The 17,600-nt window shown below is 46.5% G+C and overlaps 1 protein-coding gene across 2 annotated transcripts in view; it reads left to right on the forward strand.

Annotated features, from left to right (window-relative positions):
• mcf2la (mcf.2 cell line derived transforming sequence-like a) overlaps positions 1-16,794 on the forward strand; it is a 32,906-nt gene extending 16,112 nt beyond the window's left edge. The window contains exons 5-34 of one of the 2 annotated variants that reach the window (XM_067260269.1): positions 2,887-3,006; positions 3,154-3,270; positions 3,383-3,532; positions 3,668-3,792; positions 4,286-4,400; positions 4,968-5,087; positions 6,140-6,331; positions 6,489-6,680; positions 6,834-6,993; positions 7,223-7,287; positions 7,426-7,505; positions 7,704-7,770; positions 8,074-8,189; positions 8,390-8,459; positions 8,773-8,865; positions 8,958-9,050; positions 9,120-9,245; positions 9,687-9,908; positions 10,093-10,185; positions 10,340-10,418; positions 10,574-10,640; positions 10,737-10,834; positions 11,195-11,287; positions 11,427-11,486; positions 11,986-12,060; positions 12,675-12,746; positions 13,584-13,693; positions 13,927-14,039; positions 14,578-14,681; positions 15,009-16,794. In XM_067260269.1, coding sequence (XP_067116370.1) covers positions 2,887-3,006; positions 3,154-3,270; positions 3,383-3,532; positions 3,668-3,792; positions 4,286-4,400; positions 4,968-5,087; positions 6,140-6,331; positions 6,489-6,680; positions 6,834-6,993; positions 7,223-7,287; positions 7,426-7,505; positions 7,704-7,770; positions 8,074-8,189; positions 8,390-8,459; positions 8,773-8,865; positions 8,958-9,050; positions 9,120-9,245; positions 9,687-9,908; positions 10,093-10,185; positions 10,340-10,418; positions 10,574-10,640; positions 10,737-10,834; positions 11,195-11,287; positions 11,427-11,486; positions 11,986-12,060; positions 12,675-12,746; positions 13,584-13,693; positions 13,927-14,039; positions 14,578-14,681; positions 15,009-15,094 — 3,273 coding nt within the window. In that variant the 3' untranslated portion in view covers positions 15,095-16,794. The remainder of the gene's footprint in view (positions 1-2,886; positions 3,007-3,153; positions 3,271-3,382; positions 3,533-3,667; positions 3,793-4,285; positions 4,401-4,967; positions 5,088-6,139; positions 6,332-6,488; positions 6,681-6,833; positions 6,994-7,222; positions 7,288-7,425; positions 7,506-7,703; positions 7,771-8,073; positions 8,190-8,389; positions 8,460-8,772; positions 8,866-8,957; positions 9,051-9,119; positions 9,246-9,686; positions 9,909-10,092; positions 10,186-10,339; positions 10,419-10,573; positions 10,641-10,736; positions 10,835-11,194; positions 11,288-11,426; positions 11,487-11,985; positions 12,061-12,674; positions 12,747-13,583; positions 13,694-13,926; positions 14,040-14,577; positions 14,682-15,008) is intronic. The other variant, XM_067260268.1, reaches the window with a different exon arrangement.
• Positions 16,795-17,600: the final 806 nt, after the last annotated feature.

Below are 17,600 nucleotides of genomic sequence, written 5' to 3' on the forward strand. Positions count from 1 at the left end.
AGCTTGATTAGTAGAGTGGAGGATCAGCCTTGTGTCAGCAGATCCTCAGGGACAACTCTCTCTCTCTCTTCCTGTCTCTCACTCAATAACACTTTCTTTCTTTCTCTCTCTGTTTCCCTCACTCTTTCTTTCTTACTCTCTCCTGTTTATCTTTTTGTCTTCTTTCTTGTTTCTTTCTGTCTCTCTCTTTTTCGAAAAATCTATTTTTCCTTTTCTCTCCTGCTTTCACACACACGCACGCACGCACACTTGCAAACACATATTCACCGGCAACATTGCTGTCCTCTCTCTCTCTTCCATTGATCTAATTTCTTTTGTCTCTCTGTCTGCTTGTCTCACCCAGTCTCTGTCATGTACAGTACAGTACAGGACAAGATGCTTTTGCCCTCTGTGTGTGCAGTTCATATAAAGGACTGAGAGGAGGCTGCATGCCTCTGGTCAACCTAGAGGAAACATCATCATTTTGAATTGCTGAGTACCGCCGTGATACATGTATGTGAGTCAGTGTGTTTGTGGATGTGCGTGTGCATGTATGATTGTGTGTGTGTGATTTGCGGCTGGTCCCGAGAGATCTAGGTCCAGGCTGGGTGGGGATGTGGACACTAGTGTCATTACTCACCCCCAGACAGAGCAGTGGCACTGAGGTGGGTGTGGGCCGAGGGGCTGCGTGTGTGTGTGTGTGCGCGCGCGCGTGTTTGACATGAAAAAACACTCTAAATCTGAGAAGCAAGGGAACCCGACAGTGCTGAAACACTGTGTGTGTGTGTGTGTGTGTGTGTGTACAGGCTTTGTTTCGTAGAGGGTCTGTCTCAGTGAGAGGACGAGTTCTGTTAGGGGAATGACCTTCCAAGCTCATCTCACGTGTCTCCGATGAGCCAGTGTGCTGAAGGTCGTTGGCATCCTTATCTCTCTACATGTCAAGGTCATCACACAAATCAATGTCCTGGCTAACCGACTGGTGACTAATAACGAACCAACTATGGATCTCAGATCTGATTGGGAGTAAAGCTTCGATCAAAGTGGTTGTTCCATCGCCGTACAAACACACACACACTGCCAGCTGCCATACCTCACACATCCCATGCACTAGCTAAGGAGCTGTAGGTTATTAGAGATGTGTGTGTGTGTGTGTGTGTGGTGGGATCCCCCCTCCCTGCACCCAGCACCAGCATAAAATGTAAAACACTTTGATCTTTGTAAGAATATGGGTGAAAAATGCAATATAAGTGGATAATCATCATTTATTTATGGCCTGGCACGTGGCTGGATGACAAGGTGCTAGTCTACTCCATAAGGAGAGGCTATTGTTATGGAAATTACAGGTCACAGTTGATAGCAGAACCCCCCACCCTCTTTTTAACTTGAAGATTTTAATTGGTTCTTTCAACAGCCTCATATTCAGGATTATATTGTTGGATGACGGATGAGGTCTCAAAATGTAATCTGCTGTAGTTACATTTTGTACATTCCCTGTTTATTACCCAGTAAGTTAACTCTGTGTCTTACCATGTGAAGCCATGTGTTCAACTCTGTGTATCTTGAACCTGTTTTATTTTTATATTGTTTACATGCCGATAAATACAGGACCTACCCAAATAAATAAATAAATAGACGTCTGCTTCTCACCTCTCCCTTGGGTCAGGTTTAGACCTCATGATCTAGAATTAATTGACGATAACATGTTGCGAGGAGGATGGTTAATCTCTGTTCACGCACACAAACACACACACACAGCACTACAGCTGGAGTGTCAGTCAGCCAGTGAAAGCCCTCCTAGGAAAAAAGGAGGTTAAGCTAGTTAGCCACCAAATGAATCAATCACAACCAGCCCCATGTGTCATCTAACTACACAGGTCTTTCAGAGCGTGAGAGGGAGACGGGCAACATCATTTCCTTTGTGATTTGAAAACATATTAGTTTTCATTGACAGACGCTGCTGCTACTTGTAAAGAGAGTATAGAATGTGTCCGTGTATTGACTGTGTCATAATCATGAATAATGAATGAGATGTTTAAAGGCCTCAGGAGGGGCCTGTGTGTGTCAGGAAGCCTGTGTTATTTCACCTTTAAACAGAACGGCTGTCTGAGAAAAGGGAAGCTTGGAGAGGTGGAGAGGGAAAGAGGGAGAGGGAGAGAGGGGTAGAGAGAGGGGTAGAGAGAGGGGTAGGGAAGGAGGGAGGGAGAGGAAGAGGTAGAGAGAAAGAGAGAAAGAGAGGGAGAGAGAAATATGGAGAGAGAGAGATGTAGAGAGAAAGAGAGGGAGAGAGAGGGAGTGAAATATGGAGAGAGAGGCCACAGATGACCATCACTGCACGGTTTCTCCTTACTGCTCAAGGAGGAGTGGGGTTTCCATGACAACACCATGCAGGCGGTTGGGTTTGTATGGATCATGGGATGTTCACTGCTGGCAAAGTGGTGACATCAACAGAGAGAGAGGGAAAGAGCGGGAGACAGAGAGAGAGAAAAGGCTTATGATGCAGATTTAAATGACTATTGACAACCTCCCTTTATTACCCGTTGTTTTTGACTGTACTGCTCCTGCAGACTTTTCAATATTGCAGTTCATCTTTGTCTCGATAGACGATATGCCTTCAAATCTTTAGAATAGACCAATGGGAATTCCATAACAAGCCAGAGTATCTTAACCATCTGGACCGGGTCACTGTGGTGCAATCTAGGTTTTATCTGCCCCCCCCCCCCTCCAGGGTGTGTGTGTGTGCTTGCAGAACATATTTTATAAATATAATCTCTTCATCTAATATAAGCTCTGTCTCGTTCTCTGCCTCCCTCCCTCTGCCTGCCTCCCTCCCTCTGCCTGCCTCCCTCCCTCTCCTGTGCCTCCCTCCCTCTGCCTGCCTCCCTCTGCCTGCCTCCCTCTGCCACCCAGGGTTCATTCCCTGGGATCTTACATCTGGTTCTGGTCTTGCGGCCCAACACCCTCCTCCAGCGGACCCTCTCCGACATCTTCTTCAAGTTCAACAGGGATGAGTTCAAGATGAAGGTGCCTGTAGGTGCTCTTCCGTGTGTCTGTGTCTTTGTGAAAGTGTTTATGTGCATGTTTGTGTTTTTAATGTCTGAATAGACATTTTTTTATGTGTCTGTATAGAAGTGCCTAACGTGTTTCTGTGTGTGTGCGTGCGTGCGCATTCACCAGGTGGTGATGCTAAGCTCTGTGACTGAGCTCCACGCCTACATCGACCGCACCCAGCTGACCCAGGAGCTAGGAGGCACCCAGGAGTACTGCCACGACGCCTGGATCTCCCACCGCACGGTAAGCCACGGGGCCAGGAGGACCCGGCTAAACGCGGGACCACCATCTCCTACTGTAGCAGGGCCGTCTACAACGTGTTGGTGGTCGTATAAACTGTGTGTGTCCCTCCCAGGCCATCGAGGCCTTCGCCCTCATGGTGAAGACCACGGCTCAGACCCTGCAGGCGTTTGGCACGGAGCTGGCCGAGACGGAGCTGCCCAACGACGCCCAGGCCACCTTCGCCCTGCTGGGCACCCACACCGCCAAGAAGGACAGGATGAAGGTGAGCAGAGGACAGGATGGACACAGCTGGGCTGTTGGACCGCGAATTATTTTGTTAACCTCATCAGCACTTACATGAGCTTGATTGTGTGCGTGCGCTTCTGTCTCTCGGTGTGTGTGTGTGTGTGTCCTCCAGGAGGACTTGTGTGTAGCCCTGGCCCAGGGGGCTCATCTCCTGGAGAGCATCAATGAGCCCCTACAGAGAGACCATGACTACAGCATGAACCAGGACGAGCTAGAGAACCTGGCCACTGTCCAGAGGTACGCTGTGTGTGTGCGCGTGTGTGTGTGTGCTGCTGGAGAGTGGATATAGCAGGCCTATCCCAGTTGCTGAATTGGGTCTATTCCCTGACCCAGAACATTGGACTCCCTCTTGTACTTGTATGGGGTCTGGTCTTAAAGCTAGTTACGTTCCTTCTGCTTCCTGTGTGTCGGCTAATGTCTTCTGTTCTGAGTACAGTAGAGGACAGAAGTATTTTATTGACCCCCATCGGAAATGTGCACAGTTACAGCTGCATTGACACATCACAATGCAGTATATACATTATACCAAATATACAAAGTATCATCATTAGTAAGGCTTGGTCATAGTAGCTCCACTTTCACAACCTGTCTGGATAATGCTTGAAAAGTTGGAGTTGATTTTTTTCTTTCATAACCACGTTACATCCTTCTCAACCCCTTTATCTCTCCGCTATTTTCTACCATCTCTGACTCGCTCTTTCCTTCTCCTCTCCGGCACCTGTCTCTGCAGACTCCTGGGACAGCTGGATGAGACGGAGACGGCGTTTGATGATTTCTGGGAGCGGCACCAGACCAAGCTGGAGCAGTGTCTGCAGCTCCGCCATTTTGAGCACCACTTTCGCGAGGTCAGTAGAATTGTGGGAGTTGTAGTTCCAGACATCTGCTTGTCAAAGCACATGTTTGTAATGCCAGAAGTGGATTGGATGAGTTTTTAGTGAGACATCGCTTTTTCCGAGGTCAATAGGTCGCTTGGTGAACTTCACCCAGCTCTATATACATGACAGCCAGGAGGCAGTAGCTCATAGGACTTTGATGAGTTACAATATTGTCATGTGTCCCTTTGAAGGATAGAAATCTGCTTACCCAATGTTTTACCCTAGAAGGAAATATTCTGTGTGTGAACTATGTCTGTACTTGTTAACTGTGATGTATGCAAGGCATTCTGAAACCTTCTACCCCACTCAGTAGAACCATGATTCTCTAGGAAGAAATGGTTTGATGATCAGAGCTCACACTCATAAACATCTGGTCAAACCTTTTGATAGTCTGAAGTCTTTCCTCAGACCCTGAATGAACAATCATCACAACATAACTGAGTGGGTGTGCACTGTGTACTTTCTGGTGGCTCTGTGTGCGTTTGCTAACTGTGTGTGTGTGTGTGTGTGTGTGTGTGTGTGTGTGTGTGTGTGTAGGTGCGTGCCCAGCTGGATGTGATGGCAGAAAGACTGGCAGGATTCTCTGAGGTTGGCATCAGCCCTGGTCACGCTGAACACATCCTACGAGAACTCAGCAACCAGGAAGAAAAAGCATGTGTAAGAAACACACACACCCACACACACACATACCCCCTCCCCCCACACACACACACACAGACACATAAAAACACACCAAACACACACACACACATACCCCCTCCCACCACACACACACACACACAGACACACACCACACATACCCCCCCCCAGACACACACACACAGACACACACGGTGAACAGTGAGGGTTGCTTGAAGAGTGGAGCAGTGAGGACGAAGAACTGCTGTTCCTCCAGAGGCCCAGCTCAGCTTCACCAGCTCATCCATCTCCACTGACACCACTGACTCTGCAGGCGCCACAGCCGCATAGAACCCTGCGCGCGCGCACACACACGTATACACATACAGGTATACACACACACGTGATAACATCCACATGCTGTAATCCTCAGGGTAGACGGTTGTTTGTGATGATAGGTTTTAGGCTCAATGCATTCACACGTGATCACGAACGCACACACGGAAATTCTGCATGCGCGTGCATGCATCGCTGTCTTTCAGAGATCCTTCAAATGATAGTGTCAATGAAGCAATCCATTTTTATATTCCACCCACCCCTACCCACTCACTGTGAGAGGCTGCATAGATGGAGGTAGCAGGGGAAAGAGAGGGGGGGAAAAGAGAGCGGGAGAAAGGGGGAGGAGGGAGCGAGAGGGACGTATGTGAGGAGGAACTATGGTGGAAGGCCTATTGGTGCACTGCAGTCTGCTGAGTGGCAGGATGGAGGGGGGGTGGAGTGGGGGAATAGAGGAGGGGGAGGGGAGGCACTGCAGCGAGCCCCCATGTGGCCTGCCTCATCAGCGCAGCCATGTGATGCTGGTTGTGCACCCTTGTCATAAATGCCCTCCATGTTTGTGTCATACGACTGGAAAATGGGGCTTACGTAGGCAGGGTTGTCCTTCAGCGGTGCATTATGGATTATGTCATTTTTGTACATGCAGGAATTCTTTTGTATGCAGTAAATTATGCGATTTCTGTCCGTTTGAGGATGTGGGAATTGTACTTGTGTGTGTGTTATGTGTATGTACTCATGTATGTGTGTGTCTGTAGGAGATGTTTGACCGGGCCCTAGCCCTGGCGGGGGAGGGAGACGGCCTGATCTCTGGGGCCCACTATGCTGAGGACTCCATCAGGCCCAAGTGCAGTGAGCTGCGGGGGGTGTATGAGGAGCTCGCCTGCATCCTGAGGACCAAGAAGAGCCTGCTGCTCAGGGCCATGGAGCTGCACCACTGCCTGGAGAAGGTGATGGGACCTGGGCTCGGGGTCTGGGGTCTGGGGTCAGTCTCCGTATAGGACTGGATGAAGGTGTCAGTGTTTCACTATGTGTTCCATCAACTAACCTGCTAGTTCTCTTGTCATTATAACATTTACCCTCTGACTCCCCTCCCCTGCCCCCCAGGCCTCCCGCTGGTGCGAGGAGGGGATCTACCTCCTGGCCTTCCAGCCCGTGGACCGGTGCCAGACCCAGGATGGCGCCCAGGCCGCCCTACACGAGCTGGAGCGCTACCTGGACACGGCAGCCGAACACACCCTCACCGACCTGGCGGGGATCTGGAGGGACTACGAGGCGGTGCTCTGCCCCGAGCTCAGGGTGAGGCGGCAGAGGGACACGTAGTGGATGGAGACAGAGTAGAGTGTTTTTGGTGATGCGGTAGAGAGTGAGTGTAATTGTCCTTCATCTTATTTATCTCTCTCTTTTTCTTCTCTCTGTCTCTCTCTCTCTCTCTCTCTCTCTGTGTAACAGGACCAGGTGGAGAGGGTGTTCCAGAAGCAGGCGTCCATGCAGGAGATGTTTGAGAAGAGGAGAGTGAGTCTGAAGAAGCTAGCAGCCAAACAGACCAGACCGGTCCAGCCTGTGGCTCCCAGGCCTGAGGCCATCATCAAGTCTCCTGTCTCCTCTCCTGGTGAGTCCCTCTGAGACTCTCTGGCTCACACACACACACACACACACAATCTCACACAAACACACTGTTTGTTGTCTTACATTTGCACAAACACACACTCTCTGGTCTCAAACTGGTCTCTGGTGTCTTTATCCTACTTCTCACCCTATTGTGGTGTAATCTGCCTCGTATTGTAACCACCTAATCTTTGGTGTTTAACCTTGTTCGCCCTCTGGTCTCTTTGTCACAGCACACAGGACACAGGAGGAGAAGCTCTCTGAGGAAAACATACTGAATGCAAGCATCTGTAAAAAAGTAAGAATCGTACCAAAACTCTTCAAATCATCTGGCTTTGCTTTTTCCTTTTCTCTTTTTAATACTGTGTCAATAGACTTGTTTAACTTTGTTGTCTGTCGTGTGTGTGTGTGTGTGTGTGTGTGTGTGTGTGTCTAGGTGGACTCTCTCCTCCAGAACGGCAGCAGCAGACATGCCTCCCTCTCTGAAGAGGAGGAGAACCTGGCTATTCTCAGACGGTAAGACACGTGGGGGGTCAGGGGTCAGGAGTTCAGGTCAAGAAGCCAAAAGACTACTGTTCTCTTCGATGTAGCAATTTGAACATACTGTCTCAATGCAGTACTAACGTTCACCAAAATAAGAATAAGTATTATTATCACTAAGAACAAATACATGAATTAGTTTAAGTCATGTTGGTGTGTAATTTGTCCCCCTAGTCACGTTATGAATGAGTTGTTGGAGACAGAACGGGCCTACGTGGAGGAGCTACTGTGTGTACTGCAGGTGAGTCATTACCCCCTCTGACCACAAGAGGGAGTCAATGATCTATCATCTGAGGTTGTAGTAACATTTTTTGTGTTAGACACTTTAGCCTTGGGTCATTAAATAACCATTAGGTATAATACTAAGAAGCATAGGTAAAATATGTAGTATACTCCCAATGCTAAAATAGCTTTTCCTAAAGCACCAATAATTACACTTGTCTGTGTAGTTGTATGATCATATTTAAATTTTACTCTGGTGATGTTACAAGACTAGTGTTTGTTCAGTTATTAAATAATTGTGTTAACAATCTTTTTATTTCAGGGTTACGCTGCTGAGATGGACAACCCAGCCCTGGTCCATCTCATCCCCACCACTCTGGTCAACAAGAAGGACATTCTGTTTGGCAACATGCCAGAGATCTACCAGTTCCACAAGAGGTGACCATGCCTACCACCCTACCCTAATTTACTGAACCTTAACTTACCCTACTTACCTAACTCTAACTCTCCTCCCTTAGACTCTCTTCTCTTCCTCTCTTCTTGCCTTTCCTTTCTCTTCCCTCCCATTTCCTTCTCTCCTCCCTGATCTGGATCTTCCTAGACTCTATAGTGCTGACCTCTATTCCTCTCTGTTCCAGAACCTTCCTCAAAGAGCTGGAGAACTACACTGACTGTCCTGAGCTTGTTGGTCGATGTTTCCTAGAGAGGGTGGGTGGATTTTTATTTCAAATTTAGTACTCTATTGTGCAACAGTAATGTATCTTTTAGCCCTTTCTGTTCCCGACCTGTGTCGAGGTACTATTTTACATACTTTAAACTCTAAAATCCAGTAGTTTTATTGGCATTCAATAATTTTGTAACTGTCACTTTGTGCAAACGTATTGTGAGTGTTTGAGTCAGGTGGGTGCAGTTTGCATTTGTTGGGGGGGACAGCTAATTGGTGCCAGGCACCAGACAAAAGTAGCTGCACACAGATAAGAAACCGCATGACTTGTGTTGATTTGGTTTGTTCTCTTCTTAGATGGGTGACCTGGAGATCTATGAGAAATACTGCCAGAACAAGCCTCGCTCAGAGAGCCTATGGCGGCAGTGTTCAGACTGTGCCTTCTTCCAGGTACCCTTTCATGTCTCACCTCTCACCCCAGACTAGCTTACTTTGGGAGGAACTTGGGTTCAATCTGTGCTGGTGTGTTTGCTGGGTTCCAGGAATGCCAGAAGAAGCTGGAACACAAACTGGGGCTGGACTCCTACCTCCTCAAACCTGTTCAAAGGATAACCAAGTATCAGCTAATACTGAAGGTGAGTTCAACTAACTGTGTGTGTGTGCGTGTGTGCATTACGTTACCAAACTGTGTATGCGCTCTACAGGAGTTGCTGAAGTACAGTAAGGGGTGCGATGGTTCAGAGGACCTGCAGGAGGCGTTGTCCTCCATCCTGGGCATCCTGAAGGCCGTCAACGACTCAATGCACCTCATCGCCATAACAGGATATGAGGTAAGCAAGCCCCCAACGTCACATCCTGTACACCCCCCCCATCAAACCCCACTAAAGGGCTTGGTGTACATGCGTGTGTGCAAAAATGATGCTGAGTCACGCCTATTCATTGACGTATGAACGAATCAGTGAATGGACAGCCTGGCTCTTTGTGTAACGGAGTGATGTGTTTACATTTACATTTCTTCATTTAGCCATTTAGCAGACGCTTTTATCCAAAGCGACTTCCAAAAGAGAGCTTTACAAAGTGCATAGGTCACTGATAATAACAACAAGATAGCCCCAAAAACATTGCGGGTAGCCAAAACATGAAGCACATATTGTGAACAACCAAAATAAGTCTCAAAGGGAAGAACCATAAGAGCATGTCGTTAAACAACGAGTTTAACTTGCATTTCCTTTTTAAACAGCCCATCTCTCTCTCTCTTCCTTCCGTCCCAGGCCAACCTGTCGGACCTGGGCCGTCTCCTGATGCAGGGCTCGTTCAGCGTGTGGACGGAGCACAAGAAGGGCCACGCCAAGGTCAAGGACCTGGCGCGCTTCAAGCCCATGCAGAGGCACCTGTTCCTGCACGAGAAGGCCCTGCTGTTCTGCAAGAGGAGGGAGGAGAACGGGGAGGGCTACGAGAAGGCCCCCTCCTACAGCTTCAAACACTCGCTCAACGTGAGTGCGGCCGGCTCGCACGCTCATGTCCGGCCACCGTGTTGATCAGTCGAGGCCCGCGGGAAGATCTGGGGTTGTTGGGGGGGCTGTTGCTGGTTTGTTTACAATTTCCCTCTCTGCTCCCCTGGTGTCCCTCGGCCCTCCTCCTTTCCCCTGCTTGTCGCCCCCACCCTCCCTCATCCAGATGAGTGCGGTGGGCATCACAGAGAACGCCAAGGGGGACAACAAGAAGTTTGAAATCTGGTGCAACTCCAGAGAGGAGGTGTTCATTGTCCAGGTGAGGCACAGAGGAAATATAACTACACTCTTCTATTGACCTCTATTTTATCTAGAAGTCTGGAGTCTAGAGTAGGACTTGGAATTACGTTAGAAGGCCATTCATTTAGGAAACATACTGCATGTCAGTTTTGTGATAATATGATCTCCTCCAGGCTGCGACCCCCGAGATCAAGACGTCATGGGTGAACGAGATTCGGAAGGTTCTTACTGGCCAGCTAAAGGCCTGCAGAGGTACACAGACAACCATATTCACACACACACCATTGTCTCTGGCATTACAAAGTTGATACATGACAAATAGCTTATTGCTACGAAACCAACAGAAAAAAACTATCTCTGTATGCATGAGGATTGTTAGATAACTGTGAACAACCCCTGTCTTTCAGAAGCAAGCCAACTGAAAAGCTCAGAATCAACATCCCCGAGCAACAATAACTCATCTGTTTCTCTCAGGTCAGCTTCACACACACAAACACGAGCATGCCATGCATACACACATACACATTTAATGGACCATTTTCCTGTGTGTGTGTTTATGTGTTCTTGCAGTCCTTTCAGAAGTAGCCAGAAAGGTGTGAAGAAACAGGAAGATAAAAAGGCAGAGCCCACACTACCATCTGATTCAAACTCCTCCCCCAAGCAGAAAGGTGAGTGGTTAGCAGAGAGGAAGTCAAACACCCCAAGTTAATGTTGTTCCCTCTTTCTACTGCCACAGATGGTACATTCGTGCAGTATCGATTTCCTGATTCTTCCTCTGGGTCTCTCTCACTTTACTTTCTGCTCTTTTAATAAACTAATCTGACCTTCTCCTTTTTTCTTTCCCCCCACTGCATTTCGTTTCTTCTCTCAATCGCTCCCACTGCCTCATCCTTCTCGCTCTGTTTGTCATGCTTTCTCTCTCCCTCCCTCCCTCTCCCTCTCCCTCTCTCTCCCTCTCTCCCTCCCTCTCTCTCTCTCTCTCTCTCTCTCTCTATCTCTCTCTATCACTCTCTCTCCCATGGTTATAGAGGACACAGTGACCAGTCCAACCACAGACAGGGCCTCAGTGGCTAAAAAACGTTTTACCTTACAGGGCTTCAGCAATCTAAAGAGCCAGAAAGGTAACAGTCCAGTAGTCCCTAAATGGTACTAGTCTTCACTGTACACATTTGAGTCCTGTTACCCAGTCCCTTGAAAGATAACAACACATTTAGACGTGTGAGGGATTTCAAGTGAATCGTTCTATGCTTTTCTTTTCAGACATTCTTCCCCCTGGTGGTAAAAGTCTAACATTACCCATGGTCACACTCTGTCCACCAGGTACTGAGCCTAAGGCATTGTGGGACTTGTAGTTTAGGTACTTTCAGGTTTCAGATACAACATCTGAGTAAAGCCACATTCTAGAAATAGGTTCTAGGTTCTAGAAGGTTCTTTTTGGACGAGAGTCTGTTGGTTAGATCTTCGTTGTTTGTATCTGAATCTGGATTTGGACTTGTAGCTGTAGTTATAGTCATATACTAGAGATTGTTACAGTAGAAGATTAGAGTTTAGTGCACGGAACAGTATAACATTTATTTATAAATTATTATTTACTCCCTTTCCTCACTGTAAAACACATCCCAGAGATGACTATGTATTCACTGTAATACTATATTTCATTTATTTCTTCGCTTTTCTCAAAGTAAGGATTTCCATTGTTTTAGTTAGAGGCTCTCTTTCTTCTTTCTCTCCGCTGCTTTTCTTTTCGTACACTTTATCTTAAAACCCTTTTCTTCCTCCTCCTCTTCCCTCTCTCTGCCTCTCCTCTGACTGTGGCCAGGATCTCCTCTGAGCCCTGACCTCAAAACCAAACACCAGCTGAGAAAGAGTGATCCTACTCCCTTTGGCTTTAAAGGTATTGGAGCCCATTCGAGGGCCTACAGCCACCATGCTGTGGGCCGTTCCTACCGTGTGTGACTAGCATCCCCGACCCCCTCCCCCATTAGCATGCTCCCCACACTCAGCACCTCGCTGTCTCCACACTGTGTCCATCCTCACTGTGTTTAGTGGACAGATCCATGGTTAAAAGCACCTTTGGTTTGTCTGATTCAGTGGGGCTGTGTGGGTGCCACCCTCCCCCCCATCCAGTGTGTAGATCCCAGCACCATCACCAAGCCCCATCCTTAGTACACTGACCACTGGGTGACTGGTTTGGGGATGAACATCACCTTACTGACTGTTTCTTGATAGGTGTATGTGTGTTTATAAGTTGACTGGGGAGGTTTTGTCCTTTTTATTTAAATGTCCTCTTCTGTACATTGCTTTGGATAAAATTGTCGCTAAATTAATACATGACATACATTACATTAAATAAAATTATATTAATTGGAAGACTAAACAAAGAGAAACAAAAATCTGGCTGGCTGGATGACTGGCTGGTTGACAAGTGCTCGTGCAGACAGGCAGACAGACAGCCAGTCTGTCCGGACGGGACTGACATGTTCTTCCGTCCCTCCATCCCTCCCTCAGAGTCTCCTCATGTGTCTCTGAGCAGGGTCAAGTGGCTCAGCACCTCTAGCCTGCTACCGTCCAAGAGGAGAGGTACGGTAGGCCTCTAACCACGGACCTCAGCCCCCTTAACGAGATGCCACGATGAAAGCACCGAAGGCGCAAACTAGTTTAACCGATAGAATAACCAAGTCTTTTTCCAGAGGATGGAGGTGGGGAAACAGCTGCAGTTAAGAACGATCTGTAAGCCACGACCTGTTATGTGTCGATCGATGGAAAAGCGCCGTCTCATCGTCGCATCTCTGTGTAGGGCTCTGGTCCTGGCTGTGTGCTGTGCTCCTCCACCCCCTTCTCCAGCAGACTCCTTCCACCTCTCTGGTCTCTCTGGACACAAACCGTGGTGTCACAACCTCCTCCCTCAGATCATGCTCCTCAGACCATGTTATGGAGGGTTCCAATTGGGGTTTTCTGGTTCTGTATTTCTATCAGCTTGATCTTCTCGAGTGCTCTGGTGAACTGTGCTCACATTCCAATTTTTTTTTTTTTATTGAGCTTCTTCTACATTAAATGAATCAATGTCTTATGTGGCTGCAATTATACACCTTGGTTTTACATAAAATCAAAACGTTGGGATTGATGGGTCAACACGACTGAACCAATTCAGATGATGTGTGGGTGTGGTATCATAACTCCTCATCTTTCAGCCCTCCATACCCTGGAGTGTCATTTCTCTTCATCTTTAGAGCCTTCCCTTTTGGGCATGACAAAAGTGACATCCGATACAATGTTGTTTATGATTGTATCAACATGACCTACAAAGTCCCAAATGAACTCATAAAACTCCTTCAGTTCTCTAAACATTCAGCCTTATGTTTCCCGCTCTCCCTCTCTCTGTCTCCCTCTCTCTGTCTCCCTCTCTCTCCTCACCAGGCTGGAACAAGGCTTCCCTCTCAGTGGACGCATCAGAAGAGCATGATGGGTACTCTAGCGCTGAGGACCCCCTGAACTCTGATGCTGAGGACGAGGGAGGAAGGAAGCTGGTGAGTCAACATGGAGATTATGATATGGGCTTCAGGGGATCTACAGTTTTCTTTTTATTCGCCTCTCTACCTTCTTAGTATGGATCAGATACAGTTAAACAGTGGAACAAACTTCTGCATAAAACACTATTGTATGTACCATAATGTTCCCGTATTTTATTTTATATCTGGTCAGCGTCTGCCTAGGCCTGAGTCATCTGAGTAGGTGTGTGACCGTTGACCTGTTTTCCCAGGCCCCTGGCAGATACACTGTGGTGGCGGACTACGAGAAGGGAGGGGCCCAGGAGCTGTCCGTCAAGAGTGGGGACATGGTCCAACTGATTAGAGAGGGAGAGGACAGCCAATGGTACATTGCCCTCTCATTCTCCATAAAACGATTATTAAACCATATATATTTATTTATATTAGGGACGCATCACTATCGGTATCGGGCCCGATACCAAGCTCATATACTAAAAATACCCCCCAATATTAAAGACCGATACCTCATGTGATGTAACTGACAGAATGTTCCGTGCACAGAGACGGCAGCAGCAGACACAATGTCAGCCTCGAGGGTGTGGAAATACTTCAAAATTAATTACATCAACCCACACATTGCGAACTGCATGCTTTGTTCTGCATTAATATCAAGAGGAGGTATGAAACCCAGTACATATAATACAAGTAACCTGATAAAACATCTGAAGTATCGGTATCGGCGAGTACCAGAAAAAAGATATTGGTACTTGTACTCGTCCTTAAAAATATGGTATATATATATATATATATATAGCGCATACTTGAATCAAAGTGACACCTCGTTAGCATTTGTGTGTTGCATGAGTTCTGAAGTCTGTGTTCCACGGAGGTGACGGGGTGTGTGTTGATACTGAATTCCCCAGGTTCGTAAGGAATCTGCGGAGCAGCAAAGAAGGCTGGGTAGCAGCAGCAAACCTCCTCACTTTCATCTCAGAGTCCAAGTCCTCACAGTCTCTCAGCAGCTCAGGTACTGTGTGTGTGTGTGTGTGTGTGTGTGTGTGTGTGTGTGTGTGTGTGTGTGTGTGTGTGTGTGTGTGTGTGTGTGTGTGTGTGTGTGTGTGTGTGTGTGTGTGTGTGTGTGTGTGTGTGTGTGTGTGTGTGTGTGTGTGTGTGTGTGTGAGATAAAGTTACTAATTCTGTTTTTTTCTTCAAGCCTTTCTTTCCTAATTTCTATCTATTCATTCCTTCTTCTATTTAGTTTTCTCTATCCCTCCTTCCCTCTCTAGCTCTCTTTCTTTCACCCTCGCTAATTACAATGACGTGATTTTCCTGTTTGTTGTCTGTCATAATCCAGAGGGCAGTGTGTCGGGCCACCTCAGCACTTCCTCCAGCTGCAGTGAGACGGGGACCTACACAAGCTTCTCTGACATCAAGCCCTGAGGACATGCCTCTTCACTGCTTCAGAACCACCTTGTGGTCAACTCTTTGAATGACACGTGCACTTTTCTACCACAAACACTCACACACACAGTGTGTTGACACAGTAACAGAGGCAGCTTGGAATTAAGCAAACAGACAGCTCTAAGTTGGCTCACCATTCCTTCAGTGTGAAAGGAGGTGTTTACTTTCGAACTGCTCTCCACTCATCACAGCTCTCAGGAATCGAGGAAGGTGTTTATGTACACAGTTCCCTGAGTTTGGGAGTGGGATTGGCCCTGGTTGGAGCAGGTGAGTGAGAAGCTGTTTTTGTTGAAACAGTGACTAGACTATCACTAGGGCCAGTGTAGGGGGTAGACGTGATCTACCCTCTAGCCCCCAGTGGTGTGACAGGAGTTTCGTCCCACCTGTTTATCTCACCTGTCCTGCGTCACCAACCTCACTAACAGCCTTGCCCCCCCCCCTCCCCTCATACACACACAGACTTGTGCTAACAAAGAGATGAGATGAGGAAGAACCAGGAAATTGCACTTAACCCCCCCCCCCCCTTCCTCAGTACGGACACAGAAAACCACACCTCAGTCTCTGTCATGGACCCCTGGTCTCTCCAGGAGAACCTGTGTGTTGTAAGACTTCTTGTTGTAAGAAGTCTGTCAGAATGTCCTCAGTCCTTCAGGAGATAATGTTATATTTCACGTCACTGTTTCCCCAAGGTTACTATAAACATGAAGACATGTCCATTGACATTTTAAATATGTGTGCCTCTTAGTAGGCAGATGGGTGCATAACACAAAAACTACTGTCCTAGACCAAGTAATAAATAAAACAAAACTTATATTAAATAAACACATTACTGTCAGTGTACAGTTCCAACAGGGCACATTATTTTTACAATGTAAATTTCAAGACGTATAACATTGTATAACTCAAATCAGAAGAGTAATATTGTTGTGTGGAAGGTTTTTGAACTTGCATGACGACACCTGTACTCTGGCCCCAGATCTGAAGCCATGGCCTTCCACCCAGCACCAGGCTGCGTCCAGACATGAGATATACACTTCCTGTATGATTGTCATTGAGAAGGTTATGTTGCAGGACAAACTGAGAGAAATGTACTTTTAGAGCTGTAATCCTTCTCTGCGGTCTTGACTAGGGAACAGCTCTGTTACATTACATATCTGTCTGTTTTGTTCTTGGTCAAGTTCTCTTCTGAACAAGATTTATTTTTGGTCGTTGGTCTTTCATGGTCAATTTCAATCAGGAACCTGAGTTCAGGGATATCCTGCCTCTCACAATGACTCAAGGCAGATGGATCCCACACAAGACCTCTGAGGGGTCAGATTCCTACAAAAATGAAAGAATGTCGTAGTTTCATGTGGTCTGAAACAACTGTGAAAACTGAACCAGAGAGTGTGGACTCTCTATGGCATTATTGATCAATATGTAAAGGTTAACTTATTTTATCATGAAATGACATTTGTACAGATATCACCTTATACCTCAGATTTGTCTTTGAATATATGTATATTGGCTATGAAGACTCTAATGTTTTGGTGGATCACGGTCTTATTGTGTATCAAAGAGATTTTATTGACTTTTGTGGCATGGTTCCAATGTCGTTGTCTACTCCCTGGTGAAAATTGAACTGTCATGTGTCTGAATTTTAACAAGACACACAATTTTAAGTGTCTCACCAGACTCAATAAAGGTTTTAAACATTTTTTATAATTTGTCTGAAACTGTTGTATTACTAGGTGGCATCTGTATAGGACACCACATTCATTGTTAGTATCACTATTCCTTTTCCACGAAAATGCTAAATAACTCAGAACTGCTTATTAACACTTTCACACTGAAACTATACCTATAGTACATGTATGATAAGACTGATCATGACCTGACCATAGGTCAGAATTGTCTGCATTCAAAATTTGATAGGACTCTAAATAGTGCAAATAGAAAGATCAAAGGTCTGAAGTGCATAGTTCTACAGTCTTTTTTGAGGTAAGAACCAAGGAACACTATATTTACTAGCCTTATCGTCATCCACAGACTTTAGCAACATGCATACATTTATGGTTTTAACATGGCATCAAATGGCATTAAATACTACTGCAAATATGGAGGGATTTAAAATGCACAAGGAATTATGGCTGTTATTACAGCTGACCTAGAACATTATTATCCTACGTGTTTCAAAACAGAGAAAATTAGTTTACTTAATCACACAGCCAGCACACTGTAGGACTATGGAGGTTTATGGTCACAGCGAAAAGGCATATTTTATTGTCTTCATGTGTTCTCTCTCGTGTAAGTATTTTCGATTTAAAGGTATACAGCGTGTTTCCCTTTAATTGTTAACCGAACTGTACAGCAACACCCAATATAATACTGAAAGACAAAAACGGCCATTTTTCATTTGCAATGTTTAATACTGTTGAAAGCAAAAATGCAACAATCCAGGAAAGACAGGAAATGTGGCCTGACGTCACCTACAGGAAAGCTCCAA

This window comes from Osmerus mordax, chromosome 22, assembly GCF_038355195.1.
Source record: "Osmerus mordax isolate fOsmMor3 chromosome 22, fOsmMor3.pri, whole genome shotgun sequence".
In the NCBI taxonomy this organism is placed as follows: domain Eukaryota; kingdom Metazoa; phylum Chordata; class Actinopteri; order Osmeriformes; family Osmeridae; genus Osmerus; species Osmerus mordax.